The sequence below is a fragment of the Sceloporus occidentalis genome, unplaced genomic scaffold (genome assembly GCF_023333645.1).
Source record: "Sceloporus occidentalis isolate IW3139 unplaced genomic scaffold, rSceOcc1.0.p SCAF_5, whole genome shotgun sequence".
In the NCBI taxonomy this organism is placed as follows: domain Eukaryota; kingdom Metazoa; phylum Chordata; class Lepidosauria; order Squamata; family Phrynosomatidae; genus Sceloporus; species Sceloporus occidentalis.
In genome coordinates this window covers 99,901,212-99,927,802 of record NW_028316985.1, presented here as the reverse complement: position 1 = coordinate 99,927,802, position 26,591 = coordinate 99,901,212, and the positions used below count along the sequence as shown (strand labels likewise).

Below are 26,591 nucleotides of genomic sequence, written 5' to 3'. Positions count from 1 at the left end.
TTGAACAAAACTTTCCAAGGAAACCCCATGATAGTTTTGCCTTAAATTCAAAACAACTTGAAGGCACACAACACACACAAGGTTACCTACCCAGTTGCCAAGGTGAATAGGCCATGATTAGTTATGTGACACCAAGGATATCATGTCACCTTTGCTCCATTTAAAACTGGAGGCCCAAAAGAATTTATGGGCCCTTTATCACCCACCCCACACCATCTTCTCAGACCTGCTCCTAATAGCCCTACTTTACTCAGTTTTATTGTATTCTCCAGGCACTTGATGAATACTGTATTTTCTGGTGTATAAGACTACTTTTTAACCCAGGAAAATCTTCTCAAAAGTCGGGGGTCGTCTTATACACCGGGTGTCATACTATAGGGCAGGTGCTGAAACTTCCAAGCTGGACTGGAGAATCTGCGGTCGCCGCATATGGTGGGGGGGAACTCAAAAACGGCCGTAGCCGCATCCCCACTGTATGATGTTTATCACACTATGCTCTTAAAGAGCTACTATTCCAGTGTGACTCCTCTAGCAGCCTCCTGTTGCATGCTGGGATTGGCAGTTTTAAGGAGCTGAACTTCTCTGCCTGAGAATTCTAAATACCCCTCCTTAAAACTGCCAATCCCAGCATGCAACAGGAGGCAGCTAGAGGAGTCACACTGGAATAGTACCTCTTTAAGAGCATAGTGTGATAAACATCCATGTGACGATCGTATGAAAGCAGCTACCGCTCTGATAGTCTTGGAGACAGGAAGCACTGGGCAGGCAGGGAGAGCTGACCAATCCAAGCAGGCTTTGTATACAGCAAGGTTTCCTGCTAAGGACCTGCATGTCATAAGCATTTGAATTTAAATTATCATATTGAAATCAAATCTGATGTTTTTTAAATTGTTATTTGGTGTGCGTTGGAAGAGGGGTAGTCTGATATGGTGATTACATCCCAAACTCTATATTTTAACTGGAAAAGTTGGGGGGTCGTTTTATATGCCCAGTCGTCTTATACGCTGGAAAATACGGTACTTTTGGCCTTTGATCCCTTCCCTTCAAATTCTTCCAGTTACTGCAATTATGCTTTTAGTTTTGCATTTTTAAAGGCTTCTTTTGGTAGAAATTAAAAGCTGAGGAGGAGCATTTTGTTTTAATTATGGATTACTTCCAGCCACAGACTCTGGGCAGTGAGGGAAACACTTTGTGCCAAGTGTTCAGAGGCAGGTAATGAGTGCTTCTTGTGTACTTTGACTCACTTGCGCTGCTTCTTTCCTGTCATCCGGTGCCTGGCAGAAGAACTCACTCAGCTAAATATAGCACCACACTCCCTCTTGGATTTTGTTTTGTTTTGTTTTGTTTTTAAAAAAATCTTCATTAGGGTCTGTGGTATATATCCATTCTAATCATTTCAGTGTGAATGGCCATATGATAGGAAAAAACTGGTAGGTTTGTTAGTTACCAGTCAGTCACAAGGTTAGCTTTACAAATTAATGCTAGAGTGATACTGTTTTCTCCTTACTTTGAGCAGTTACATCAAGATGGTGTGCTGGGGCATACAACCATATTACAAGATAACTGTTAGCGTTGCTGCAAGAAACAATACATTAAATAATTAAGAGATGCTATGAGCCAGTGTGGCATAGTGGTTTGAGTGTGTTAGACTGTGACTATGATCCAGGGGAAGGCAATGGCAAACCTCTTCTGAACAGGAAATCCCCATGATAGGTTCACCTTAGGATCACCATAAGTCGGGAACAACATGAAGGCAAATAACAAACAAACAAAAACATGAGGAGGCGATCCGTTTTTTGTGGCCACACAACCATGTTTTTAATATTTGGCCTTTGATAAAGGCCAGTTGGTGGCAGCACACAACCCACCGTTTGTCATACTAAATTTTAATGGAAGTATAGCAAAATGTTTCCCTATAACTTTCCTCATCAGGAAAAGAATAAAGTTTTCAGATTGTAAAGGCAAATGCAGGTGTGTCTGCAGCCACCTGTCTCCAACAATTAGCAGTTCATGTGATGCTGGTGTAGACCCATTGAATCAGTAAGATTTATATAAACATTTTGCTGGGTTTACTGTGGTTGGAATTAATAATTGCATTCAGTCCATACAGATATTTTTTATCCAACGTTTCCCCACAGAACTGTATGCGATGTGCAGGAAATAGCAATATTTCTGAGTGTTCCAATAATCGGGATTGTGTTCCTGAGTGAATGTGTGAAGTTTATTTCTTCTAGCCAGCATCAACTTTATTATAGAGCTTCATTGTAGTGAGTGGCAAAATATACTCACTATACAGTATCTGGAGAAAACAGTACAGTACATGCATGTGATCCTTTTGTTGAATCAGATGAGTTTGTACAGTATGCTATTCCTGGTAACAATGTAAAGATTGCCCTCTAGCCACATTGGAGACTGATTTAAACACTGCTAATCTTACTGTGGTTACCTTTTTATTCAAATCAAAGTAACTCATTGAGGTTGTCAAGTGGGTTGTTATAATTTGTTCACCATCCAAAGAAGCACTGAAGTTCAGTGTAGAAAATCTGTATCTCCCTTTCAGAGCAAAGCAATAAGGGGCAACATTTTTGACAAAGGCCCTTATCACATGGAGGTTATTGGAGCTCAGATCCAGGGTGACTCCTGGTTCAGCTATGCGAATTCATGTTATAACGTGAATGTTTTATCACACCTGGTTGCCCTTCCATTGCCCTTCCGAATCGAGGGGGAATCGAATCCAAGGCAAGTCACGTGATGCGGATTCAGGAAAAGCGTAGTGAGTGCAAATTGTATTACCACACCAGTGCATACCATGCGGATTCAACAATTTGAATTGGGACCCTTGCGCATGTTCAGTGGGGGTCTGAACCCATCCTGAACCTTTGCACTTCTGGGGTGAAGATGGGAGGCTGGTTCCACTTTCACGTGAAAGCTAGCCTCATGTGAATGACTGCTTCACATTTCTTCCTCCCTTCTATTTTCCCACCCCTGGCAGCCAAATTCAAACGGGTCCTCCATGTCAGAGCCCCCTTCCATTTCAGCCACATCTACATCTATCCTCTTGTCATTCTCCTCATCTGTTTCATCTACATCTATCCTTCCCTTTGTAACAGTTGCCTTCTCTTAAGTTGCATCCACACTGGGGAGATAATCCGGTTTAACTCCACTTTAATTGTCCTGGCTCAGTGCTATGGAATTCTGGGAACTGTAGTGTCCTGAGACAATGAGCCAGACAGCTCTGGTGCCTCAGCAAACTAATAACTTATTATTTTCCAGTTTTTCCCTGCACACAAGCAGCCTTCCCCAGTGACATCAGAAATAGCCGCTTTCCCCTCCACTGAAATCTCCTCGATCAGGCTTAGTTCTAAGTCACCATCCTAGGCACTTCTATGAAGAAATAAGCCCCACTGAGTTCAGGGTGACCCTGGACAAGTCACACTCTCTCAGCCTCAGAGGAAGGCAAGGGCAAACCCTGTTTAAAGAAACTTGGCAAGAACATGATAGGATCGCCTGGGGTTGATCCCCCCCCAACCCAAGAGGCCTTAAGGTCACCATAAGTCGGAAATGACTTGAAGGCTCACAACAACAACTTTAGTGGAAGGTCCACCTTGGAAGGAGTATGTAGGTCTGCAACCAACAGGGTTTTCAGATGGGGGCCTGTTTCTGTAGTACATCGATCACTAGGGATCTGTAGTTTCTGCAAGGACATCGGAACGTCCCCTTCCAAAGTGAGCAGAAGGAGCACAAAACAGATCCCAAGGAAAGCGCAAAAAAGCTCTTAAACTTTTGACTGGGAAAACACCAAGGCCTATTTGCAACACAAATGGTGGGGTGGCGAGTGGTTGTGGCCATTGGGGAGGAGACCCTAAAAAGACCCCTCAATGGGATTTCTCATTTTGCCTAGAGGCTTAGGAGAGCCAGGGCAGTGGTAAATAGTGGTTTGTGCCGCTGTGGAGTGTGATGACTCTGGAGAGCAGGGTTCAAATCCCCACTCAGCCATGGAAACCCAGTGGGAGAGCTGGGGCAAGTCACACTCTTTCAGCCTCGGAGGATGGCCTTGGCAACCCCCCTCTGAACCAATCTGGCCAAGAAAACCCCCAGTGATAAATAGGGTCTCTATAAGTCGGGAACAACTAGAAGGCACACAGCAACAGCAGCCATCAGTGCTAGAGGGAAAATTCAGTGCTGTTTTGTTAGAAACAACAACTACCACTTGTTTTGGAATTGGATGCTCCCTCCCCTCCTCCAGGCCTGGAATGGGGCAGCAAGGTTCAAAGGGACTAACATTCCAAGAATAGAACGCGGTGGGGACGAAGGTTCCACCTGAGAATGCGGAGGAGCCAGGATTCCAGGGCAGAATGTTGGCGAGGCCAAGATTCCAACAGAGCCACTTCCAGGAGAGAGGGAGCTTAGAGGGGGAAACTAGGCTGTCCGACTTTTCCAGGACGCATCCTCCATTTCAGCCATCTCTCCAGGAGGGGTTTCCAAAACGCCTTCCCCTTTGGAGCAGGACTCAGAGAAGCATGCATTGATATTTCTAGTGTTTTTTTTAAAGCCTTTCATTGGGTCATGTCCTCTGTTTTTTCTTGAACATCCTCCACTTTTGTCGTGAGGACATCCCTGCTCACCCTGGCCAGTGAATGTGACTTTTTGGGGAAGGGGATCGTCCAACTTAAAACATCCCTGAGGATCTGGGAGTGGGATCAGGGCTCTGTGTGATGCACCTGCCTCCACCTTGGCCCCACCCCCAAAGAGTCCTTTAGAAACTTTACTAACCCCACTCTCTCTTTGCCCCCCTCTCTTCCCTTTCTCTCTTCCCCTGATCTCCTCCCTCCTCACCAGCATGTCTCCTGTTCACATTAAAACATGAATGCATTCATTCCCCAGTAGCTCTCTGTCCTTGACCCAGCGGCATCGGAAACAACCGCATTTCCCCCTCAGCAGCAATGGAAGCAGGGGAAGGGGGAGTACCGGAAGCAAATGGGGCAAAATTGCAGCACAATATCATGGGAAATGTGGGACCTTCGCGGTTTTGGGGGGGGGGGTATACCAGGATGGAAGCAAAGTTGCATTCCATACCAGACCAATTCGGAGTGAAATCAAAGCGAGCTTGAATGCGAATTCTGTGAATTCACTTTTTCCCGAATTCATCGAAATGAGGAGTCACTTTGGATTCACTGCTGAAGCGCCATGGAAGGAGCACCCATAGAGCTCCCATAGAAAGGAACCAGGTGTGATAAAACACTCACGTTATAACGTGAATCCGCATCGTTAGACTTGCAGTCAACACAGATCTTAGCTCCAATAACCTCCGTGTGATAAACGCCAAAGAGAGAGTCCTCTGGGACTACCTGTCCAGGACCATATGACACTTCCTGTCTTATGGTTGGTTAAAAAGTACAACAGAGAACCTCATTGTGCCATCAGTGAGAGATACCAATTGAATATAGCTCTTGGGCAAAATTAACATAGGTCTTCCTCCACAATAGAAACATGAACTGAAGCTTCTAATGAGTAATAGATAAGTTGCAGTTATAGCCTCTCAATATATTTTACATGTGGCAGACATTGTTATATCATCAGTGCAGGTGTGAGTTGAAGGTGATAACATGATTCACTAGGAATGGGAGGCTTTAAGGAAGCCTGTGTAGTAAATGTGAATGGGCCTGAAACTGCATTCTCACTGAACATCTAAAGCATTGTTTGGGCTGTTTCATGCATTGGTTGAAAGTTCATACATACGAGCTAGCATGTCTGCAAAATGTCTAGACTACAGCCTTTCTTACTGTCATCTGTATTTTTCCTTTTTGTCCCTTGCAGTCCCACATGTGAGTTTTTCTTCTGCACAGAATATAGCCTTCTTTGCGGAAGAAAATCTTTGTAAAGAGCAGCAATCAGTCATAAGAATCCTCATCTATAGTCTCAAGTGAGACAGTACAAACCCATGTTTATTTTCTCAGTAAGAACCCAAACTCCAGTCTGTGCCTTTAGTTGCATTTTTGGGGACAAATGCCATATAAATACTGTTATAAGTAGCTTGGTTTTAAAGCCCAGAAAGTTTTAAATCAGTTTTTCAAGAAGGCCTCTTCAAAAGAGTATGAATTTTGTTCTGTCCACTCACCTGGTGCCACACATGGGTCTGAAATATGTTTTTAAAATTCTCTGCCCCTTCCTCTGCCTCCAAATCCAAATTTAATGTGTTGTTCACTCACCGCAGACAGGGCATGGCCTGGCACTTAAGTTTCACTTCCTTGTGCCCATTTCATTATTACTGACCTAAATAGTCAAACAAAGACAGACCTTTCTTGTTTATGACTTTGGCCGTGTGAATCATAAAATCCACACCAGTGTTGCTTCCTCCTCAGCCTTAACAAGGAAACTGGTGGTTGCTGGCAAAATGTCTTTGGAGGTGGATCACCTGATGAGTGGGCAAGGAGTCAGCCCAAGGTCACCGAGCTAGTGCTGGTGGAATCCCATTTCCCCACCGGTATGAGGCCTTTGTAGTTGTAGGGTTGATGGTGTTCTTCTGTTTGTAATTTGTGCAGAGTTTTGTACAAGTCAAAAGAACTTGGTACTTTTGGACAGGCTCTTTTAAAAAAACACCACTAGCCACAGATGGAGGAAGTAGAGAATCACAGACAACTGCTGCCAACTCTTATGACTTGTGGCAATGCAAAGCAGTCAGTGGAGACAAATTTGGGTGTCATGAAAGACTTGGAAATTATTGTGTATGTGTCTTCAAGTCACTTATCAGCTTATGGTGAACCTATGAATTCCATAAGGTTTTCTAAGGAAAGGAATAGAGGTGCTTTAGCCAGTTCTTTCCTCTGAAATATAGCCAAAAACACCTAGTATTCATTGGCAGCCTCCAATCTAAATAAAAAGCAGTGCTGACCCTGCTTAGCTTCCAAGATCAGAAAGGATCTGGTGCCTTTAGAGTATTTAGGCCCCTGTTAAGTCTTAAAATTTCATTAAATTTAAAATGATTTTTGTGTATGAGACTGGTTTTTGTAGACAAGTGGCTTCAGAATGCGTTTTATATAATGTACATTTTGTTTAATCAGCACATTATGTTGTTTCTGGTTATTCAAATTTCATGTTGATGCTGTATATAGAAAGATTTAGTCATCTGACCAAGGCCCAGGATGTAAATCTGTTAAATAAATAATAAAAAAATTAAAGTCCAGGGATGAGAGGAAAGGTAATCATTTTAAATGTTTTCGTCACATATACCTGTGTATTATTGGTGACAAATAACTGGATAAATATATAAGTCAGAATAGAAACTATTAATCCCCTTTAATTCCTAGTGACTTCAGTGGGGAGATGTTAAGTTTATGCTTAATTGACATTAGTGGGTAGAAGCATACTTAGCCTTTGATGGATAATAGACTTGCATATGTCATATTCAGAGCTAGCATGGTGTAATGGTTTGAGCGTTGTACTATGACTCTGGAGACCAAGGTTCAAATTCTGGCTCATCCATGGGAACTCACTGGGTGATCTTAGGCAAGTCATACTCTCCCAACCTCAGAGGAGGCAACCCCCTCTGAACAAATCTTGCCAAAAATAATTATAATCTGTGATAGAGTGACTGCCTTAAGGTCACCTTAAATCAGAAATGACTTCAAAGCAAACAATAGCATATGTGATATGCACTTAACCTGACAAGGGGCCCGAACAGACAGGCCAAAATAAAGCAGCTTTGGGTCACTTTGGAGGTATGTGTTCATATGGAGTGCAGCTTTGGTGCAGCTTCTGGCCTCTTAAGATGTGTGTGTCATTTAAACAGCATACCTCCAAAGTGACCTGAAGCAGCTTTATTTTGGCCTGTCTGTTCAGGCCCAAAGATTCTTACCAAAATGCTGTGAAATTTTAAAAATTACTCTTGTTTGTATGAGTAACTCTTCCAGTTAATGCCAAGAATTCCATCTCTTGTTTCTTTACTATATTGTTTTTAATTTCTATTTCAATTTTTTGGAGAGAGTGGCTAATATTTGGGTGGTGTTCCATTCCCCTTTGTGCCAACGTATTTTGGCCCACATACAAAACACCGTTTCTTCCTTTTGATTTCAGTCCTTGCTATGTATTACTTTCAGGATCAGTTGCAGCAGAACATGGGTGGGAGGGTGCAGTTGTACTTGCATCCTGCTAGTGGGCTTCCTATAGGCACATAGCTGACCACTGTGGGAAACAGGAGGCTGAACTTGAAAGGCCTTTGATCTGTTCCAGCATAGCTTGTCTTACATTCTTGTTAATGAAAAAGCTCTGACTACTAGCTTTCAAATGAATTCCTCCTTTATACATTTGTAGAAAATGTATGTGGGATGTGGTGGCTCAAGTGGTTAAGATACTGACTCTGTTGATTACAAGATCAACAGTTGGCAGTTCGAGGCCCAGGTGCCACATGATGGGGTGAGCTCCCATTACTAGTCCCAGCTTTTGCCAACCTAGCAGTTCGAAAGCATTGGTACCATTTTGGTGGGAAGGTAAACAACATTCTGTGGAAACATGCTGGCCACATGATCACAGAGTAGTCTCTGACAATTCTGGCTCTTCGGCTTAGTAACGGAGATGAGCACCGCCCCCTATGGTTGGACACAACTTGACAACCTTGTCCATGGGGAATACCTTTACCTAGAAAATACTACTTTAAGAGGTTATACTAGACTATAGCATTGATAAGTGGCAAAATTCTGTTTTCTTAGGGTGCAGACTTCTTATTTTCCCCCCAGATAAGTGCCATAGGAGTGCCATAAGAGCTGGATGTTATTTTAAAGAGTCTGAGTCTTTATTGACATAATGCTGTGTGTTTGACAGAGTTTAGCAAGAGCCCTGGAATAAAAAGACAAAATATGAATGTACAGAAATCAACATTCAGAAAGTCTTTGCTCTTATGACAACAGAGATATGCTTGAGTACTGTATAGAACCAGTACTACTCTCAGAAGCTAAATAGGTGACTGAATAAGATTTTCATAGCTTTATCACTATTACATTTTCCATGGCTAGCAAAAACGGAATAAATTTTGTAGAATAATTGAGGATAAAACAAGGTACATCGTTCAAAATTTACAAGATCACAGAATTCAAGTTTTCTTTGTATAGAATTTCAGGGAGTTTTTTTGTGTGTCTACAGTACACATGACCCATCAGCTCTATGGTAAAGTCAGTGACATCTACCAGTAAGGGCTTCTGTACATGCTGTTTGGCAACAGTCATGTTATGAAATATTTCTGTCACCTTTTCAAAGTTTGGTATATTTTTAAAATAGGAATAAATATAGGTAAAGTGCTTAACCTTCCCTTAGTTAAAATATGAATGGACCGCCAGGAGCCAGAAAAAAATTCTTCATGGGTCATATCTCACCTACAGCTATACCTTGGCCATAAAGACTGGTGTACTTTTATTGGGCATATCACATGATACATACATTTTTCTTTTCTTTTCCTTGGTCTACAGACAACTTTGTCCAGAGACCTTCAAGACAATCAATGGATGCCATCCATCACAATCCACCTACCATTGAACTCTTGCATCGTTCTAGATCACCCATCAGTGCCAACCACAGGGCTTCACCAGAGCCTGAGCAGCGGTCATTGAAATCACCATTGGAGAACACTATTCGTCGGCTCTCACCAGCTGATAGGCTCTCGGGGACGAGACACCACCAAGAGAACAATCACCAAGAGTCATACCCTCTCTCGGTGTCTCCTATTGAGAATAACCACTGCCCAACCCCTTCTGAAGTGCTTCAGAAACCTTCCAGTCCCCGCCAAGAAAACACCAGGGTGATTCAATTGATGCCCAGCCCCATCATGCACCCTTTGATATTGAACCCCAGGCACTCTGTCGATTTCAAAGCCTCCAGGTTATCTGAAGATGGGCTGCACAGAGAAGTGAAGCCCATCAACTTGTCCCACCGTGAAGAGTTAGCATACATGAACCACATCATGGTCTCTGTTTCCTCCCCAGAAGAACATGCAATGCCAATTGGAAGGATAGCAGGTTAGTGTGTTACATTCTAGATTATAATGTCCCTGTAGAATCTACCTCAAAAGATCCAAAGTGGTATTCTGTGCATGGTAACTTTTTTTACCTATTTGTTCTTTGTATATTGTTTGGATATATGCTATTGACTAGTTTGATTTGAAGCACAAATGTAGATAGATGGATGGATGGATAGATAGATAGATAGATAGATAGATAGATAGATAGATAGATAGATACCAATGAACAAAGATCAGCAGAGGCAATCTCCCTACTATTACAACATTGCCTCACAGTGTCTTAGTGTAACAGATTCTGGATGCTACTTAAGGCTGTCCAACTTACTCACCGGACACAATCCACTAGGTATTTTGTCCATTTCAGAACTTACTCAGGGCAACTTCAGGATGAATGATGGGTCTTTGCAGAGTACTCCTAACTCTTCCAGTTTAACAAAAAAACCAATTACTCCATCTTTTCCTCCATGAGAGATATTTGCTGCAAAGAAAAAAAAAGGAGTGGTGAGGAAACATGGCAGGGTTCAAGTGAAAGATAGTGACATCTGGAATGTGGATGTGATGGGGTTATTGCACAGCAAGCCATCTCTGGAAGTACCCTGTGTCCCATGGCAATTCAGATTTTCTGCTTCATTTATGAGTTTATATTTTTTACAGTGTAAACAAAAGAGAAAAGTTGCAGCTGCAGATTTCGAAAAACACAAACCAGGTAGCAAGGTGACAAACAAGAACTGTAATGGTTGCAAGAAAAAAGATTTGGTACAGACATATCTTTGTCATTTTATGTGGTGCATGACTTGAGCCACAATCCAAAGACCACAGTGTTTGCAGCTCTGCTTCCACCTGCAACCCTCAAAACAGGGAACAGAAGTAATGTACCTTTTATCCGGGAGTGGCTAACTTCTGTATTCTTGGAGGCCTCTACATTATACCAAAGACTGGCCACAGAGACTGGAGTGGTCAGTTCCATAATAAATTTGATATAATCTAGTAGTAACAGCTTCACATTTATGAATCACATGCACTCATGTATTGCTGATTGCATATAAACAAGCATGGCCTCCAGGATGCATATTAACTATAGGGGAGCTCGAACAGACCAGTTCATTTTCTCCCTCTTTCCCCACTACATTTTTCAGTTGTCACTTAACGTTCCCTGGAACCTGGTAGCCATGCTGCATACTCTGGCTGTTTGGGGAAAGCACAGTTTTCCCTTTTTAATGTACTGTATTTCATTATTCCATGATTCATCTAAGTATGCTGATTACTTCCTCTGGCAAAGTTTTGGCTCCATTTCTGTAACCCTACACTATTTAAGTTTAGTATTACAGCAATGAATGATAACATATTCATCCCTCTAATCAGTGTATTCCATAAGAAGCCTAAAGATGGATATAATGTTAAAATGTAGAATCATTGTTTATTGCAGCTTTGGGAGCGAAACAAAGGCACCCAGTGGTCAGATGTAGATGCTTTGGAGCCACCTTTTGCCATGAGATGCCAGTTGCCTCTCCCATTCTGATATGCCTCTTCTTCTTCTTCTTTTTTTTAATATGCATTCTCAGTTCACGCCTTCTTTAAAATAAACACAATACATTTATTTGCGAGCATTTTGCTTTTAGAAAGCAAATCAACAAAATCCTGGATGATCTTCTGACTGAATGATTGCTTTTTACTATTCCCATTTCTCTAAATACATTCATTTTATGAATGGTAAAATGCTGTGCCTTTCTAATAAACAAATTTAATCTAGTGAAATGAGAACAAGGAGTGGGTCTAACCCCAATAAAATTAAGTGCTCTTTAAGTTCCACTGATTTAGGTGGGAAAATTCTAAGTATGTGCTTAATTATATTACATCAAATTTAATCAAAATTCAGATTGCTTAACTCTTTGCCTGGATTGTATTTACTGAGATGTGATGTGCAAACATTATGGAAGGTGGAGCCACATTATCATCATCATCATCATCAATATTCATTTATAAGTATGTAAGATTTACAGGTGCTACACACAGAATAGAAGCAAGACAATCCATTCTCACATATTTGTAATTTAATAAGAGATGACATACAAGACAAAACAGAAGGTGGCTCTACGAAGAAAAACTGCAAACTCAGACACTAGCCAATTATAGATTTGTTTTTATAGTGAACAGCTGGAATAGATCATTCATGAAAAGGAAGAACTAAATGATAACTGGGACCCATTCAGTACACAATTATAGCTGTGTCAATTCCACTTTAACTGTCACAGTTACATTCTATGGAATCCTGTGGTTGGTAGTTTGAGGAGGTACTTGAACTCTCTATCTCAGAATTATAAATGCCTCTCAACTCCAAATCCCAGGATTCCATATACAGGAGTAGGAAAGCTCCACAGATCTGATCATAAATTTTTCAGCCCTATAATCTGTCAGGGAATGCATACACACACCCTGTGTGAAAATGGAAGTAAAGAAAAGGCCACTGCTAATTTGAAAAGAACTAATTCCATTTGGAGGATGTTCCATTTGGCTGGATGTTATTTTAAAATGTTTAAAAAAATCAGGGACCTACAAAAATGGCCTTGCATTCATAGGTTTAAATCTATAACTATACATGTATAGTATAGAGCATCCACTGGTGAAGAGTGTTGGGAATTGCAGTCCAGCTTTATTTGTAAATTCACACGTTGCCCACCCCACTACATGCCATTTTATGTATATTTTTATTTATTTCATTTATATGCCGCCTTTCTCCCCTGAGGGACCCAAGGCAGCTCACAGACAATATTATTATTGACAATATTATTAGACAGACTGTATTATTGTTTTAATTATTCAAATATTGGACTGATAGGGACAGGTATTTTATGTTGCCAAATATCGATTGGATCACTGTGCCCATTAACATTTATTGTATGTGTGGTAAAGCAAGTCATGCAAGCAATTAATCATAACTGCTGATCGCTGGGGCACTGATATAATTTATGAGTGATCTTTCATATTCAACATGATGAATTAGTCTTTTATTTACAGCTGATTCAGCTACTTCTCCCATCCACTCTTTGTATTCTATATTCTAGAGGAGAATGTAAATATTTTTTACGTTGAATTTACATTTTAAAACACTGAAATAGGCAATACAAGTTGGTGTAGCATAGATGCTAGAATAAAGTTAACTTGCTGAATCAAAGCCATCTCTTCATCCAAGCCAGAATTATCTGATGGTCTGGCAGTGGCTCTTCCCATCAATCAGAAAATTTTTACTTTGTAGCCCAACAATATGAAAACCTTTTAACTGGTGATACTAAGGACTGAACCAGAAACCTTCAACTCACATATTCTCCCTTCCCATAGGCCAGAAATGCTACTGTCTCATCTGTCTTGAAAATCAAGTGCTTAACATGGTTTGAGTGTTCAACTAATAACTCTGGAAACCAGGGTTCGATTTCTGCTCAGACATGAAACCTGCTGGCTGACCTTGGGCAAGCACATGTTCTCAGCAACGGCAATCCTCCCCTGAACAAATCTTGGCAAGAAAACCCCATGATGTGGCCTTAAGACAGTGGTTCTCAATCTTTGGTCCTTCAGATGTTTTGGACTTTGTCTTCCAGAATCCCTACTCATTAGCTGTGTTTTTTGGGCTTCTGAAAGTTGAAGTCCAAAAAATCTGGAGGAACAAAGGTTGAGAACCACTGTTTTAAAGTCTCCATAAATCCAAGGACACAACACACACACATGTAGAAGTCATGCACAAGTGGCAAGGTCTCATCCCTTACTTCAACCATCGCTTGGCACACACGGCATTTCTAAACAAAATGTCCCTTGCACAGAGAGTTATAAGGTTCTGTGCAGCTACTCTGTCCTTTCTCCTTAACAGACTTTTCTGCAGTAAGGAAAACAAATAAATAAAATAATAAAAAGCAGTTAAGAGTGGAGAATGGAATTGTCTGAAAGAGAATCATCTTGTAAAATTAATAAAATGAGATAGAGTGATAAGCATAATTATCTGTAACTGCTTAGTGTTAATGGATTTTACTGAAAAGTGAAATAAGGCTTTTTAAAACTGTAAAAAATTATGTTTCACTGTAGGTTACTGTAGGTTACCACTGCTGGCTGTGAGATTGTTGTGGGGGGAGGCTAATAAAGGAATAATCTCAAGTGTTTAATGTGCATCCTCATATGTTAAGCTTCCAGTCAAACCAAAAGTTTTTTTAAAAAAAACTGGCAGGGCAAAATCAAGGTTTATCATTAATTGCTATAAGACAGAAAAGCCACAATTAAACATAAATGTAAGTGCACTTGAGTCTCTTAATTTGATTAACAGCTTGATATAATGATTATCATATTTTTAAAAAAGCAGATTTCAAGGGACATGGTATTTCATTTTAAAATTGTCAAAAGCTTACCATTTCCAAAGCATTCCTGAGTCCTTATGATCTAGTTCTCACTACAGTACATTTCTGCTCAAGTTGTATCACCTCAGGGCAGAAAGGGTATGAAGAGTGAGTGTTCCTCCATAACACAAAGAAGAATAAAGAGCCTTCAATGTAGAAAATGAGAGAGTAAATGGGAAAACTACAAATGAAAAAATAATTTAAATGTGGATTCAGTCAAGGGTTTGTTGTTAATAAACTGCCGTTTTAAGCATTTCCTTTCTCAGAGTTCTATAAGTATATTCTATAAGTACAGTTGGCCCTCTGTTTTCGTGGACCCCACCCCCCGCAAAAAGGGAAACTTGCCAATATTCAAGCCCCATAGGCTTGAATGGTGGTGCATGCCTGTGGGAGTGCACCCCATTGTGTCCCCCCTCTGTTTGCCGCTCACGCATAAGCAAGGACGTGAATTCCAAGGCTGCGTAAACGGAGGGGCAACTGTATATTACAAACCAACACGGCATTTTTATGAAGATAAGATCATCAGAAAAATACATGGTTGAGTACATAATAAAATCATTATCTGGGTGCATTAATTTTCCACACAACCAAAATTATGCTCAAAATTCTGCAGCATAGACTCCAATCATATATGTAGACAGAATTGCCAGAGATACAAGTGGGGTTCAGAAAAGGAAGAGGCACTAGGGACCACATCGCATATATACAATAGATAATGGAATGAGCCAAAGAATTCTAGGGGGGGAAATCAGCATGTGCTTTATAGACTATAGTAAGGCCTTTGACTGCATAGATCATGAAAAGGTTTGGAATGGTATGAAATAAATGCTACTACATCTGATAGTCCTGATGATGAATCTGTACTTAGAACAAGAGGCTACTGTAAGAACAGAATATAGAGAAACAGAATGGTTCTGAATTGGCAAAGAGGTCAGGCAAGGCTGCATTTTATCACCTTATCTGTTCAGCTTTTCTGTAGAAAATATCATAGGTAGAGTAGGTTTAGACATGGAAGGAGGAACAAAGATAGGAGCAAGGAACATCAACAATCTAAGATAAGCACATGGCACTGTACTACTAGTAAAAGACATCACAGACTTGGAACAATCACTAAAGAAGAAAGTGCAAAGGCAAGCTTAATACTGAACATAAAGGAAAGTAAAATAAAGTCCACAGGGTTTACATAAATTCAACTTAAATATCAAGGACATCAAAATAGTAAAAAGAGTTCCCATACCATGGATCAAACATTGATCAATATGGAGACTGTAGTCAAGAAATCAGAAGATTAGGAATGGGAAGGGCAGCTATGAAAGAACTAGACAGAATCCTAAAGTGTAAAGCTATACAGCTGAACACTAAAGTTAGAATTGTCCAAGCCATCACCATGTATGGATGTGAGAGCTGGACAGTGTAGAAAGCATATAGAAAGAAAATTATTTCCTTCAAGATTGTGGTGCTGGAGAAGAGTCCTGAGAATACCATGGATGGCTAAAAAGAACAAATCAATTTCCCTGATGCTAAGATGACTAAACTGAGGTTATCATACTTTGGCCACATCATGAGAAGACTTAACTCATTAGAAAAGACAATGATGCTGGGGAGGGTAGAGGGCAGTAGAAAGAGAGGAGGACCACATGTTAGATGGATAGACTCAATCAGGGAGACCACAGGCCTGAGCCTACACAACCTGAGCAGAGAGATAATGGCTTGGAGACATCTCATTCACAGGGTCACTATCAGTTGAGGTTGACATGAAGGCAGCTAACAACAAACATAATAAAATACACTATATGTAATATAGCTGTAAATAAACCATATAAAATGAATTTACAGTTAGCCCCCCACTTTTGCAGATTTGATTATTTGAGGTTTTGATACGTTCTCTCTAGGAATCTCTTAAGACCTGTGTGGAGTTAGTACAGTACTCTGTGAGAAGTTGACCACAGAGTTGTGCTGGAGAATCTCGAAGTTCCTAGAGGAAACACTTCTCTAGGCATTTGTAGGTCCTCCAGCATGGTTCTATGACCAATGTCTCGCAGATGTTGATGACAGAGTTGTAGTGGAGAACCTGAGGATTCCTAGAGAGGTGTTCTCGGGTAAAAAGGACAGGGTTTTGGTTTTGGTTTTGGGTTGAGTTTTATTAGGGGGGGTTGCAATTTTTCCACATTCACAGGGGCCCTTCACTCCTAACCCCAGCGAATGCGGGGGGACATTTACATTAGTGTTCTTAGCTTTTAAATGGTAATGTCCTACATTTTCATGAATGCTCTACATAATAATAATAAAATATTTATTTGTATCCTGCCTCTCCCTGTTGGAGACACATTTTGTGGTGTCTTACAGTTATGACATCTGGTCACCCTGAATAGTGTCCAATAGCTATTATGGAAAAAACAGGCTAAAGACTAAACGTACCGCATACTGTGCAGACAGAAATAAAGGGTGTTGGGGAGGATATGTAGCTTGAAGGGGGGCACAACTGGTTTGTCAGTGGTTTGATTGGAGGAGTGTCCCAGTGCTCCAGGAGGCTAAGGACTGCTAGTGGTGGTGTCAAATGTATGGTGAATCTGTCCCGGATAAGGGTACATTGACTCTAAGCTGCTTTATCACACTAAGGGGCAAACAGGAGTTAAACGGGAGTTAAACAGGAAATGCCTGATGTTAATCACACGACATTTGAATCTGAAAGGGGACTAATGTAATGTAAAAAGGAGACCCTATTTTTTGGAAATGCTCCAGTGCTCCAGCCACCTTAATTCTAATTGGGTAACAACCCAGCTTGTGAGTTTGCCCTTTTTAAGTAATTGTTTTATTCTTGTAGACTTTTGAGCAGTCCAATCAAAAAGACAGATCTTTAAGAAGGGGACTCTTTCCAAATGGTTTAATTAAAAAGAAAAACAATACTTAAGGGAAACAGAAAAGGAGATGCTAATTTTCTTGCAAAAGAGAAACATTTTGTTGATAACCCAAGAAAGAAATTGCAAACTTATGTAAATGTGTGTTGAAGAAGAGGATTTCTCCCAGCTGAATCTGGTTATTCTAGATGAAACATTATCTGCTGGGAAGTATGTTCAGCTGGGCAACCTAACAAGGTACTTCAGGGAAAGCTTGTCTGTTATGGAGAACAAGGACGCAGAAGTACAGCCATTCTGTACTAGAGTGTAATAAAGCTGAGAGCTCTTCCTTTCACAGGAAAATCCATGCACACTTTTTTATCCCTTCATTCTAATGGATACAAGGCAAAAGCCAGACAAAGTCCAATATTTTTGAGAGCCAGACTAGGGAATCACTAGAGGTTTGTGACTGAAGGATCAGACCTCCTATCTCTCTTTGAATTCATTTCAAATTTTTCCATGGTGTGAGGGTAGAACTTGATGTGAAAAATGGCACGAGGGAGGCAGATTTACCTTTTTTGCCTCATTCTGTTTTCTTCATCTCTTTCTCACAGATTCACACTCATAGAGCTGTTTGCCCCCCCCCCCCATCAGAACACAATGGTTATGGATACTGAGTGAGATTAAGGAAATAGTATAGGAAAACATTAACCATTTCTCTAATGCAGCCTTTTTTTTTTAAAGAGGTGGATTCCACTCGTAGATCTCAAATGTTGCATTAGCACTACTGATTTAACTGAGTGTGGTTTAAATATGACCACAACTTTGTAATTCAATCCACTTTAAAATATTTAACTCTGGCTATAAGTAATATGCTAACTATATAGACAAAAAGATTGCAATAGATACTTTGGTGTAAACAATTGTCTGCAAACAGCATTAACAAAATATTTTGATTTTGTGTTTTGTATTTACGGTAGTAGTTTGCTTTCAGGCAACACTGAATTTGTTAAATGCAATATGCTTAAATTTAGTCATTAGAGGACAAGAAGAAGTGAACATGGCACTTGCCATCTGTACTGGAAAGACCTGTTTGCTGGGGAAAGCATATCCTTGTTTGCTGTTTAAGGCTTCAGGGTTCCAAGCTAGGAAGGAATACGGCTCGTTGACAAACAGAATTGAAAATGACACCACTTAACTCCTGCCACGTCTTTTATCTTTGATGCTTCATGATTGTGTATTTTCAGTTCCCATTCCTAGAACCTAATGCAAAACACTTGTGTGCTTTCTGTTCCCATAAATCCAAATTCATCACTGAATTAATAATAATGACAATCATATTTTAATACTCAGAGTGCTAACTTCACATATAGAATTCAGTGATCCTTATGGTCCTTCATCACTCAAAATAGTACCTGTAGCCAACACTCACATTGGTGGTAGGGAGGAATATTCTTCTTTTTCTTTTAACCACTATCAGTGCTATGGCATAGTTCCTAAGTTGGGCTCTCTTGCTTGTATTCTGTCTCTAACATTTTTCTTCACAATCTCTCCAATCAGGCACTGTGGCCATTTCAATGTTCATAGCTCTTCAGGAAGCAATGCAGATAACTTCTACTATGTGTTCCAGGATCTTCAGACATGATTGTATCAACCATTTAGCCATTTCTACATTGCAAAGAAATTCATTATCCCTGTGGTACAGCCCAACCTAATACAAAATTAGGTTGGTTGGTTACTATTAGCCATCTAATCAAGTTAGATTTATGGCATTCTTAGGAATGAGACCTCCAGGAGCCTCTGTCCTCAGCTGTCTTGCAAACTCAGGACTGATGCTTTCTTGATTGTCAGCTCACTTGTAGTGCAGTATCCCTTCTTTTCTGCTGCCTTACATTTTACATTATTGTCTTTTACGATGAGTCATGTTATCTCCTGATATGTCCAAAGTACAACAGTCTAGTTAGCCATCTTTGTTTCCCATTAATAGTTCAAGCTTTATTTGCTCTAAGACCCATTCATTTGTCTTTTTAGCAGTCCATGGTGTCCATTGAACTCTTCTCCAGCACTATGAGAAATATATGTGCTCGAATATGCTTTTTAAATGTAAGATATATAGCTCTTTCCAAGATAATAAGACCCATTAGTTTGGGCACCACCTGTCTGAGGTGAAATTCTCCTGCTATTTGAAGTTAAGCATTGTTAATTCTGCTGCCCCTCTTGCAGGAAAATCACCAGATGTCCTCTACCTTTTTTTAGTGAAGCTTTTTTCCTGCTAGACTTTTGTGAGCTGGATTTGACTGTGGGCTTATTATGTCTCTATTAGCGTTTAACAGTTTCTCTTTAACAATCCAGTTATCTGTACTGTTTTCATATTGATATGAATCCTTTTACAAGCTTAGAGGATTGAACAGTGTTACAGTTATTTAAAAGTAGGAGGTTAGCCCTGTAACTGTATACAGCATGTTGAAAACTATGAGAAACTAATCTGTTCCTTTTTTGAAATTGAAATAGTGTCTTTGCAGTGTGACACTTCAATGGCTATGTTAGCAATATTGTGAACTTCCATTCCAGAATTCTGAATTTCTCATAGCACTTCACGGTTCTGTATAATTCAGCAATGTTAAATGGGAAGATGAAGTAGCAGCGCTTTGCTTCCAAAATCTTAAAGCACTGGCAGTGAAAGGGGAAGAAGGGGAAAGTAAACAAAATCTAAGTAATTTGTTAGACCTTTAATTAGAGATCTAGAGTATTTACCAGAGAAAATTTCATTCCAATTATGAAAAGAGGAGGTATTTAACTGCTTAATAGCTCTGAGGTAATTGCAGCACTTTTGCAGATTTTATGCAAATGCTGAGTGGAGAAAATGTCACTCACATGCATATGGTATATTGGTATAGCAGTGAATATTGTGTGTGTGTGTGTGTGTGTGTGTGTGTCGCAGCCACCTTCAAGTTGCTTGTCAATGTATGACTATCCCATGAAAATGATATATTGTGTATAATAATTTAGGGATTGTACAGTTGGGCCTTATTGCAGGTTTGACATTTGCAACTTTGACTTTTCACAGGTTTGTAGCTGCTGCTTAGCTAGCAGGACCTCTCCTCTTCCTCTCAAACCCTTATACTTCCAAAAGAGGCCAGGCAAGAGGTCAATGGGCTGCAAGGAGGGTTAAAACCTGACTGACTCTTTTGAAAGGATGAGAGACTAAGAGGTGGTGAATTGGGATGAATAGGAATAGGGGTGAGGAGCTGAATGGGCTGAAAGGGGGTTTAAAATATGGCTGATTCACTCTGGTGGACAGGTGGTAAATGAGGTGATGGAATGGCTCTGTTGACAAGAGTCTGTAGCATGCTTGTTTTGGGACCTAGAGGTATTCATGTTTTTTTCCACTTTCGCAGGGGTCCTGCGCCCCTAACTCCCACAAATGTGGAGGAGTGACTGTACTTCACTCTGATATGCATCTCAGCATGGAAGACGGTTTGTTAATTGAGTCCAGGAAAGTTACCCAAAGCATCATAGCCTCTCTACTAGTTTGAATATAAGTAGATTTTTGCCTGTGTAGCTGGCCTGAGTCAGAAACTACACTGCATTATATACTCACAGGGATGTGTATGTAATTAGCCTGTGGAACTGCAACACTGAACTGAAAAACCATGTTGGAGCAAGTATGGTTTTGCTACTGAAACTGGCATCCCAACTGGGTATTGTTCATTCTCTGTGGGGCGAAGCAGATGGCCCAGACAGAGCAGACAGAGCCCACTCCAGCCCCAATTGGGCTGGAACCATGGCAATTGCAGAGCCCTCTCCCAAAGTGGGCCACCACTGCAGTCCCAAACGGTCCGCTAGCAAGAGTCGATTACATCCGCTCCTAAAAAGTCTAGCTCCTACTCTTCTGGCTGCTTTTGGGGTATGCATCTGAACGCCATGCCCCCAAACAACTGGAAGCTGCTTCTTTTGGCCTGCCTGTTTCAGGCCTGAGTCTGAGACCGTAAGTAGTCTACATTATCAGGAAATGTTACTATATCTCTCTTTACCTCTAACTCCCAAGTTTCACTTTATGAGATTCCTTGTACCTCAAGCTTGGTAGAAATCTTCTTTGCATTTTCTCTTGACAGTATTTTGTCTGCTGTTCTTTATCTTCTAATATATCCCCACGATTTTTGCTTTTGAAGGAGTATAATAGAGAGACAGGCACATTATGAGGCCTTTGCTTGCTATATTACTTGCATTTATTCATTTCCATTTCTTATTTTGTCATTGATTTCATGGTAGTCTGATTTTTTTCCCTTGCCTCAAGTGGTACTGGTGATAGTGATGATTTCGGTGCACTGTATTTTGTGTTTTTGTTGTTTTGTAAAAACATAGTTTTTAGTACTTAACATTGATTACCTGAATGGCAGTGTTGAGCCCACCTACCTTAAAAACAGTTCTGCAATCCCTGGTCTCCCAGCTGCTAAGCACCTATTTAAAGGATAAATAAAAGTGTTGTTTAGCGGGGAGGAAGGCACATACAAATGACTCACTCCCATTCAGTTCTTCCCATTGCAGTCCTGCTCCCTCAGCTATATGCTGGACCCCTGAATAGTGAGTGGGGAGGGAGGCATGATTTGGAAGTTCAAATTCCACAGCAATGTCTTTGGGGGTTATATGTGACCACTTGTGTTCTTCATTCATCTGCTAAGAGAATGGGAGTTGATAAATGCATAGTGACTAGGAAGTATCAAAGACATTATAGGAAAAAATCCTCAAAAATATGTATACAGAGAAAGATCTCTACAGATATGTTTTTGTGCCAGATGCCTCAAAGTCAAGACAAGGAGGCTATAATACATGATATCAGAAACAAAGTAGATAAAATAGATGTATAAGAAACCTGGAAAGACAGTGAAAATCAGAGCAATAGAAATATAAAATCAAAAGAAATTTCAGAATAGGTAAACCAGGCAATTGGTCTTGTGTGTCAAAGGGGGATACAATCCCCTTTTTGTGATTTTTTTTCCAGAGGTGCTTGAATGATTACAGTTGGAAATGAACTGATGGGCTTAATGGAGTTGAAAGGCAGTTCTTAAATTGTCAGCATCTTGTCTTTTGATGACTCAATCGTAGTAGACTGCCCACTTCATTCCTAAGGTGGCATCTTTTGGAAACTTCTGTGTTCTTCTTTTCACAGACTGCAGACTCCTTTGGGATTATGTCTATCAGCTGCTGTCAGACCCTCGGTACGAAAGCTTCATCCGATGGGAGGACAGGGAATCCAAAATATTTCGTATAGTGGATCCTAATGGGTTGGCACGGCTGTGGGGGAACCACAAGGTAAAAAGCAGCTCAGTTGTTGCTCAGAAATTGCAGTGTTTTTGTACTAGCCCAGAATGTTAAATGGAGTTTACAGTTAAGCACACAGTAATGCTTTTCATATACCTCTTCCTGTGGATATAGTTAACTGCCATGATGATGGTCATTTTTGTTTGTATAAAATGATTTCAATATCAGAATACTGGTGGAGATAGTGAGTGAAGTCTGTAGATATATTCTATGTTTGATTCTTGGTTTTCCCTTCAGTGCTGCACTTAGCTATATTTTATAAAATTCCATCAAAATTTGACTGTTTCTCAAGACACTCGAATAAGAAGACAAAGGAAAAGATAGGAAAACATAAATCTGACACATTCCCCTTCTGTTTAGTGCTTTTTGTTACATTTCACTTCTTGCATAATGGTTTCCTTCTTCTTCTTTTTAACTTTGTAATGAACAGAACAGAACAAATATGACATATGAGAAAATGTCTAGAGCCCTGCGCCACTACTATAAACTAAATATTATCAGAAAGGAACCCGGACAAAGGCTTTTGTTCAGGTAATACCTCCTCCTCCTTCTTTGTGGGAATTATTTTTCTACTTCATGGTTATGCTTGGAGGCAGTTATGAAATGGGACTGAACTTTTCCTGGCTGATTAAGGAGTGGCTGAAGTGTGTATGAAAAACAGGGAATGCCTTTTCAAGGCTCAGTCTAGTTTAAAGGCACCTGTTGGAAGTTCTCTGTAAAAAATCTCTCTCTGGACTTCAACAAGTTGTTTAACTACTGACCCCTCTGAAATTTGCCATTCTTGAACAAGTGTTTTAATTTCAAATATATAAAGGCATCTCAGCTCTGGAAGCCTGGGGGTGAAGTGGATTATATGGACCCATTTCAGGTTTAGATTTGAGACTGCTTAGATCCCCTTATTAAACGATATTTGCTTGGAATTAGACAGAGGTAGTATACACCTATTGGTTCTGCTTAAATGAACTCGAGGAACTATGTGCTGCCCGCTCCTTCTGTATGATCAAAATAACAGGTCTATTTCTTTGTGTCATCTAAGATGTCATCTAAGATGTATTTCTTTGTGTCATCTAAAGCTTATTATTATTATTATTATTATTATTATTATTATTATTATTATTATTATGTGACTTTAGCAAGATCATGGAATGCCTTGCCCAGAGAAATATAGTTTATCCTTTCACTTCGCTGCTTTTTACCTGTTGTTACAGATACTTTGTTGTGTTTATATTTTTGATTTTATATGTGGCAAATCTTGTTTATATATTAGCTGCTGTCTCCTTGCCTTTATTGTTTTTATATTCTTGTTTGTATGAAATGGTTTCTACTGCAATGCATTAATATTTTAAGTCATCCTGATGAGGTAGAAGTATTTAAATAAGTAATTGAAATAACCTGACTAAAAATCAAAACTCTGAGCATCTTGGAAGATTTTACCAGTTTACAGCTCTAAAACCAAGATTCCTAAACCCATAATTAGTGAATTCTTCCCTTTGTTTCAATATGTGAGCTGCACATGATTACCTGCAACATCTTAATTCTTTTTCTAGGCAAGTAGCAGACTTGGAAAATCACATTAATGGAGATGAAAGAATGAGGAGCCTTGAACTAGTCCAGTTTAGACTTGAACCTCCATGCCATTGACATTGGAGCTGCTAGTTCTCACTGGAATTGATTATACATCCCCCCCAAAAAAATTATACCATAAAGAATTTAATGGTTGATGTGCCAGAATTTCTTCACATACAAATGGATATGAAGAAACTTCCTTACGACAGAAAGTCACTGTGTTGGATGATTCAAGTTGCTTATTTTCATTACTAATAGGATTAATAATTTATAATTTCTAGCAAAAATTCAGAGTGCTAGTAAATGTCAAAAAAGTGAGAGAAAAAAACCTGAAACAGTATATGCATACTAAAAACTACAACATGCATGCTAAGTCTCATTATATTCTTATGATACCTGTGTTCTGCAGGTTTATGAAGACCCCAGATGAGATTATGAGTGGCCGCACTGACCGGCTAGAGCATCTTGAATCTCAGGAACTGGACGAGCAAATATACCAGGAAGATGAGTGCTGAAGAACAGTTCTGCTTCACTTTGGTCTGTGGAAGAGCAGATTGTATGGAGTCACATTCAGATGGGAAAATGAGACCGGGAGGACATGGCATTTACCTTGGACACCATGCACAACCCCAGGGCACCTTAGCAGAACAAAGCCATTGGCTAGGGTGATGTTGGCAGTAGGATTTGGAAGAGAAAGAGAGAAAGGAACACAGCACTACTATATTGTTTGTTTGTAGAGTCCCCCTCATCCTGGGGTGTTTTTTGTTTTTGTTTGGGATTTCCCCCTTCTAATTAACATACCATTTGGCCTTTTTAAATGACTGTTATAGAGCAAAACATTCAGGTTTTGCTTATCCTGAAGGCTTTCCTATGGAAATGTAACACAACTGTTTTCTTGCAGAGTATCACAATATGATCCCAGCATAGGAACAAACAGTGATAAATGTCACAGGGGGTGTGATGGTCACAAAATGTCTCCAGTTCCCTGAATTGCTTGTATTCATTCTTTTCACAAAGATAATAGATCTTGGACTGCAGTATGTAGTTAAGGATCTAAAGAAATGGAGAAAAGTCTTTCTGATTGTAGGCCTGAGAATTCTGATTGGCTGATATTGAGACGTCAGAGGGTCAGCTAATTCCCAGAGTGCAAGGACTTCATCCAAGCACCTCAGTCCTGCTGGAATGAGAAATAAATAGGAGAACCGCTAATAAAATGGAGCAGACTTCTCCCCACTTTTTCAGCTCAAGCAAGATTTAAATGTAAACCACACTGATGGGATGTGATCTTTGCTTGACTAGATTTGCTGAGCCAACATCAATAGTATTTTCAGTTGCAAGTAGAAGGGGTGTGTGTGTGCTGCATCTGCATGCACACACATACCAGTCAGCTGTCACTAGACGCTGGATGTTGATCAAAAAACAAAAAGAGGGGCTTAGGGCCTTCAAAATGGCAACTTAGCCTCTGTGGAAGAGGCCACATATATCTGGGAAGCTGTCAGTGTGACCATATGTGCTAGAAAATTGACAGTTTAATTTCTGGGCAGATCTTCACATTTCTTGTTTTGTTTGTTTGCTTGTCATTTCACCCTGCTCCATCTAAGTGCAGCCTTGGAGTTTTCTGGTCATCCTACTCATTTCTCGTGTATATTTTAATTAAAAGAACTAGCATTCCTGGCCTACCAGATTAAAATAAAGTTTCTTTGCAGCCTTTAGGACAAGAGAAGCTTTGCACATGCATTTTGTTTGTAGGAAGCCTTAGCCATTGCAGCCTCAATAAGTTCTGAAGGTTGTTAAAATATTCTGAAGACTGTAGTTCTATACCACAAAATATCATACTCCTTGTAGCCTTCACATGTTCTGTGTACTTATGACAGCTCAGTGTTATCTGTGTTAACAGCATCTATACTTTATTGACAGGGCTTTCTGTATTTTACACCAAAATATCAGACTTTTGTGCCACAATAAGTAAAGCCACATTAGGAAAGATAAAACTATATTGCTTGGATCTGACATACAAATTGAGTATATTTTCATCTGTTTTCTTAATTTGCATAGTATCTTCTGTTTTTATGGGGGAGCACAGTTCCTGAATTTTTATCATACTTTTTTAAGCATTTAAGCCTGAGAATCTGAAGATGTTGAAGCTAATATTACATCTAAGCCTGCTTGAGAATATTATGTAATATACTTAGGCCAGGCCATTGATTGGAAATTTATGTCAATAAAAGTTACTTATTTATTAATAGGCTTTCACAAGAAAATTGGAAAGAGTCCTGCTCCTGGGATTTTTTACCTTGAAAATATTTTATAGTAATATGAGATATACTACTAGTCATGATAAAAATTCTTTTTATTTAAAATACAACTTAAAGAAAGAAAATAATTCTGCACACATATGAAATCTTTATTCTGTCATGCAAGTTATCACTCTTTGCTTTTCATTCTTCCCCACAGGTGGATTCTCCTATTCCTATCTTCCTTTTC

At 39.9% G+C, this 26,591-nt stretch overlaps 1 protein-coding gene across 3 annotated transcripts in view; it reads left to right on the top strand.

Annotated features, from left to right (window-relative positions):
• Positions 1-26,350, top strand: part of ETV6 (ETS variant transcription factor 6) — a 170,785-nt gene extending 144,435 nt beyond the window's left edge. For all 3 annotated transcript variants that reach the window (XM_089524880.1, XM_089524878.1, XM_089524881.1), the window contains 4 exons: positions 9,459-10,004; positions 22,390-22,532; positions 22,972-23,072; positions 24,517-26,350. In XM_089524880.1, the coding sequence (XP_089381006.1) occupies positions 9,459-10,004; positions 22,390-22,532; positions 22,972-23,072; positions 24,517-24,622 (896 nt within the window). In that variant the 3' untranslated portion in view covers positions 24,623-26,350. The remainder of the gene's footprint in view (positions 1-9,458; positions 10,005-22,389; positions 22,533-22,971; positions 23,073-24,516) is intronic.
• The last annotated feature ends 241 nt before the right edge of the window (positions 26,351-26,591 follow it).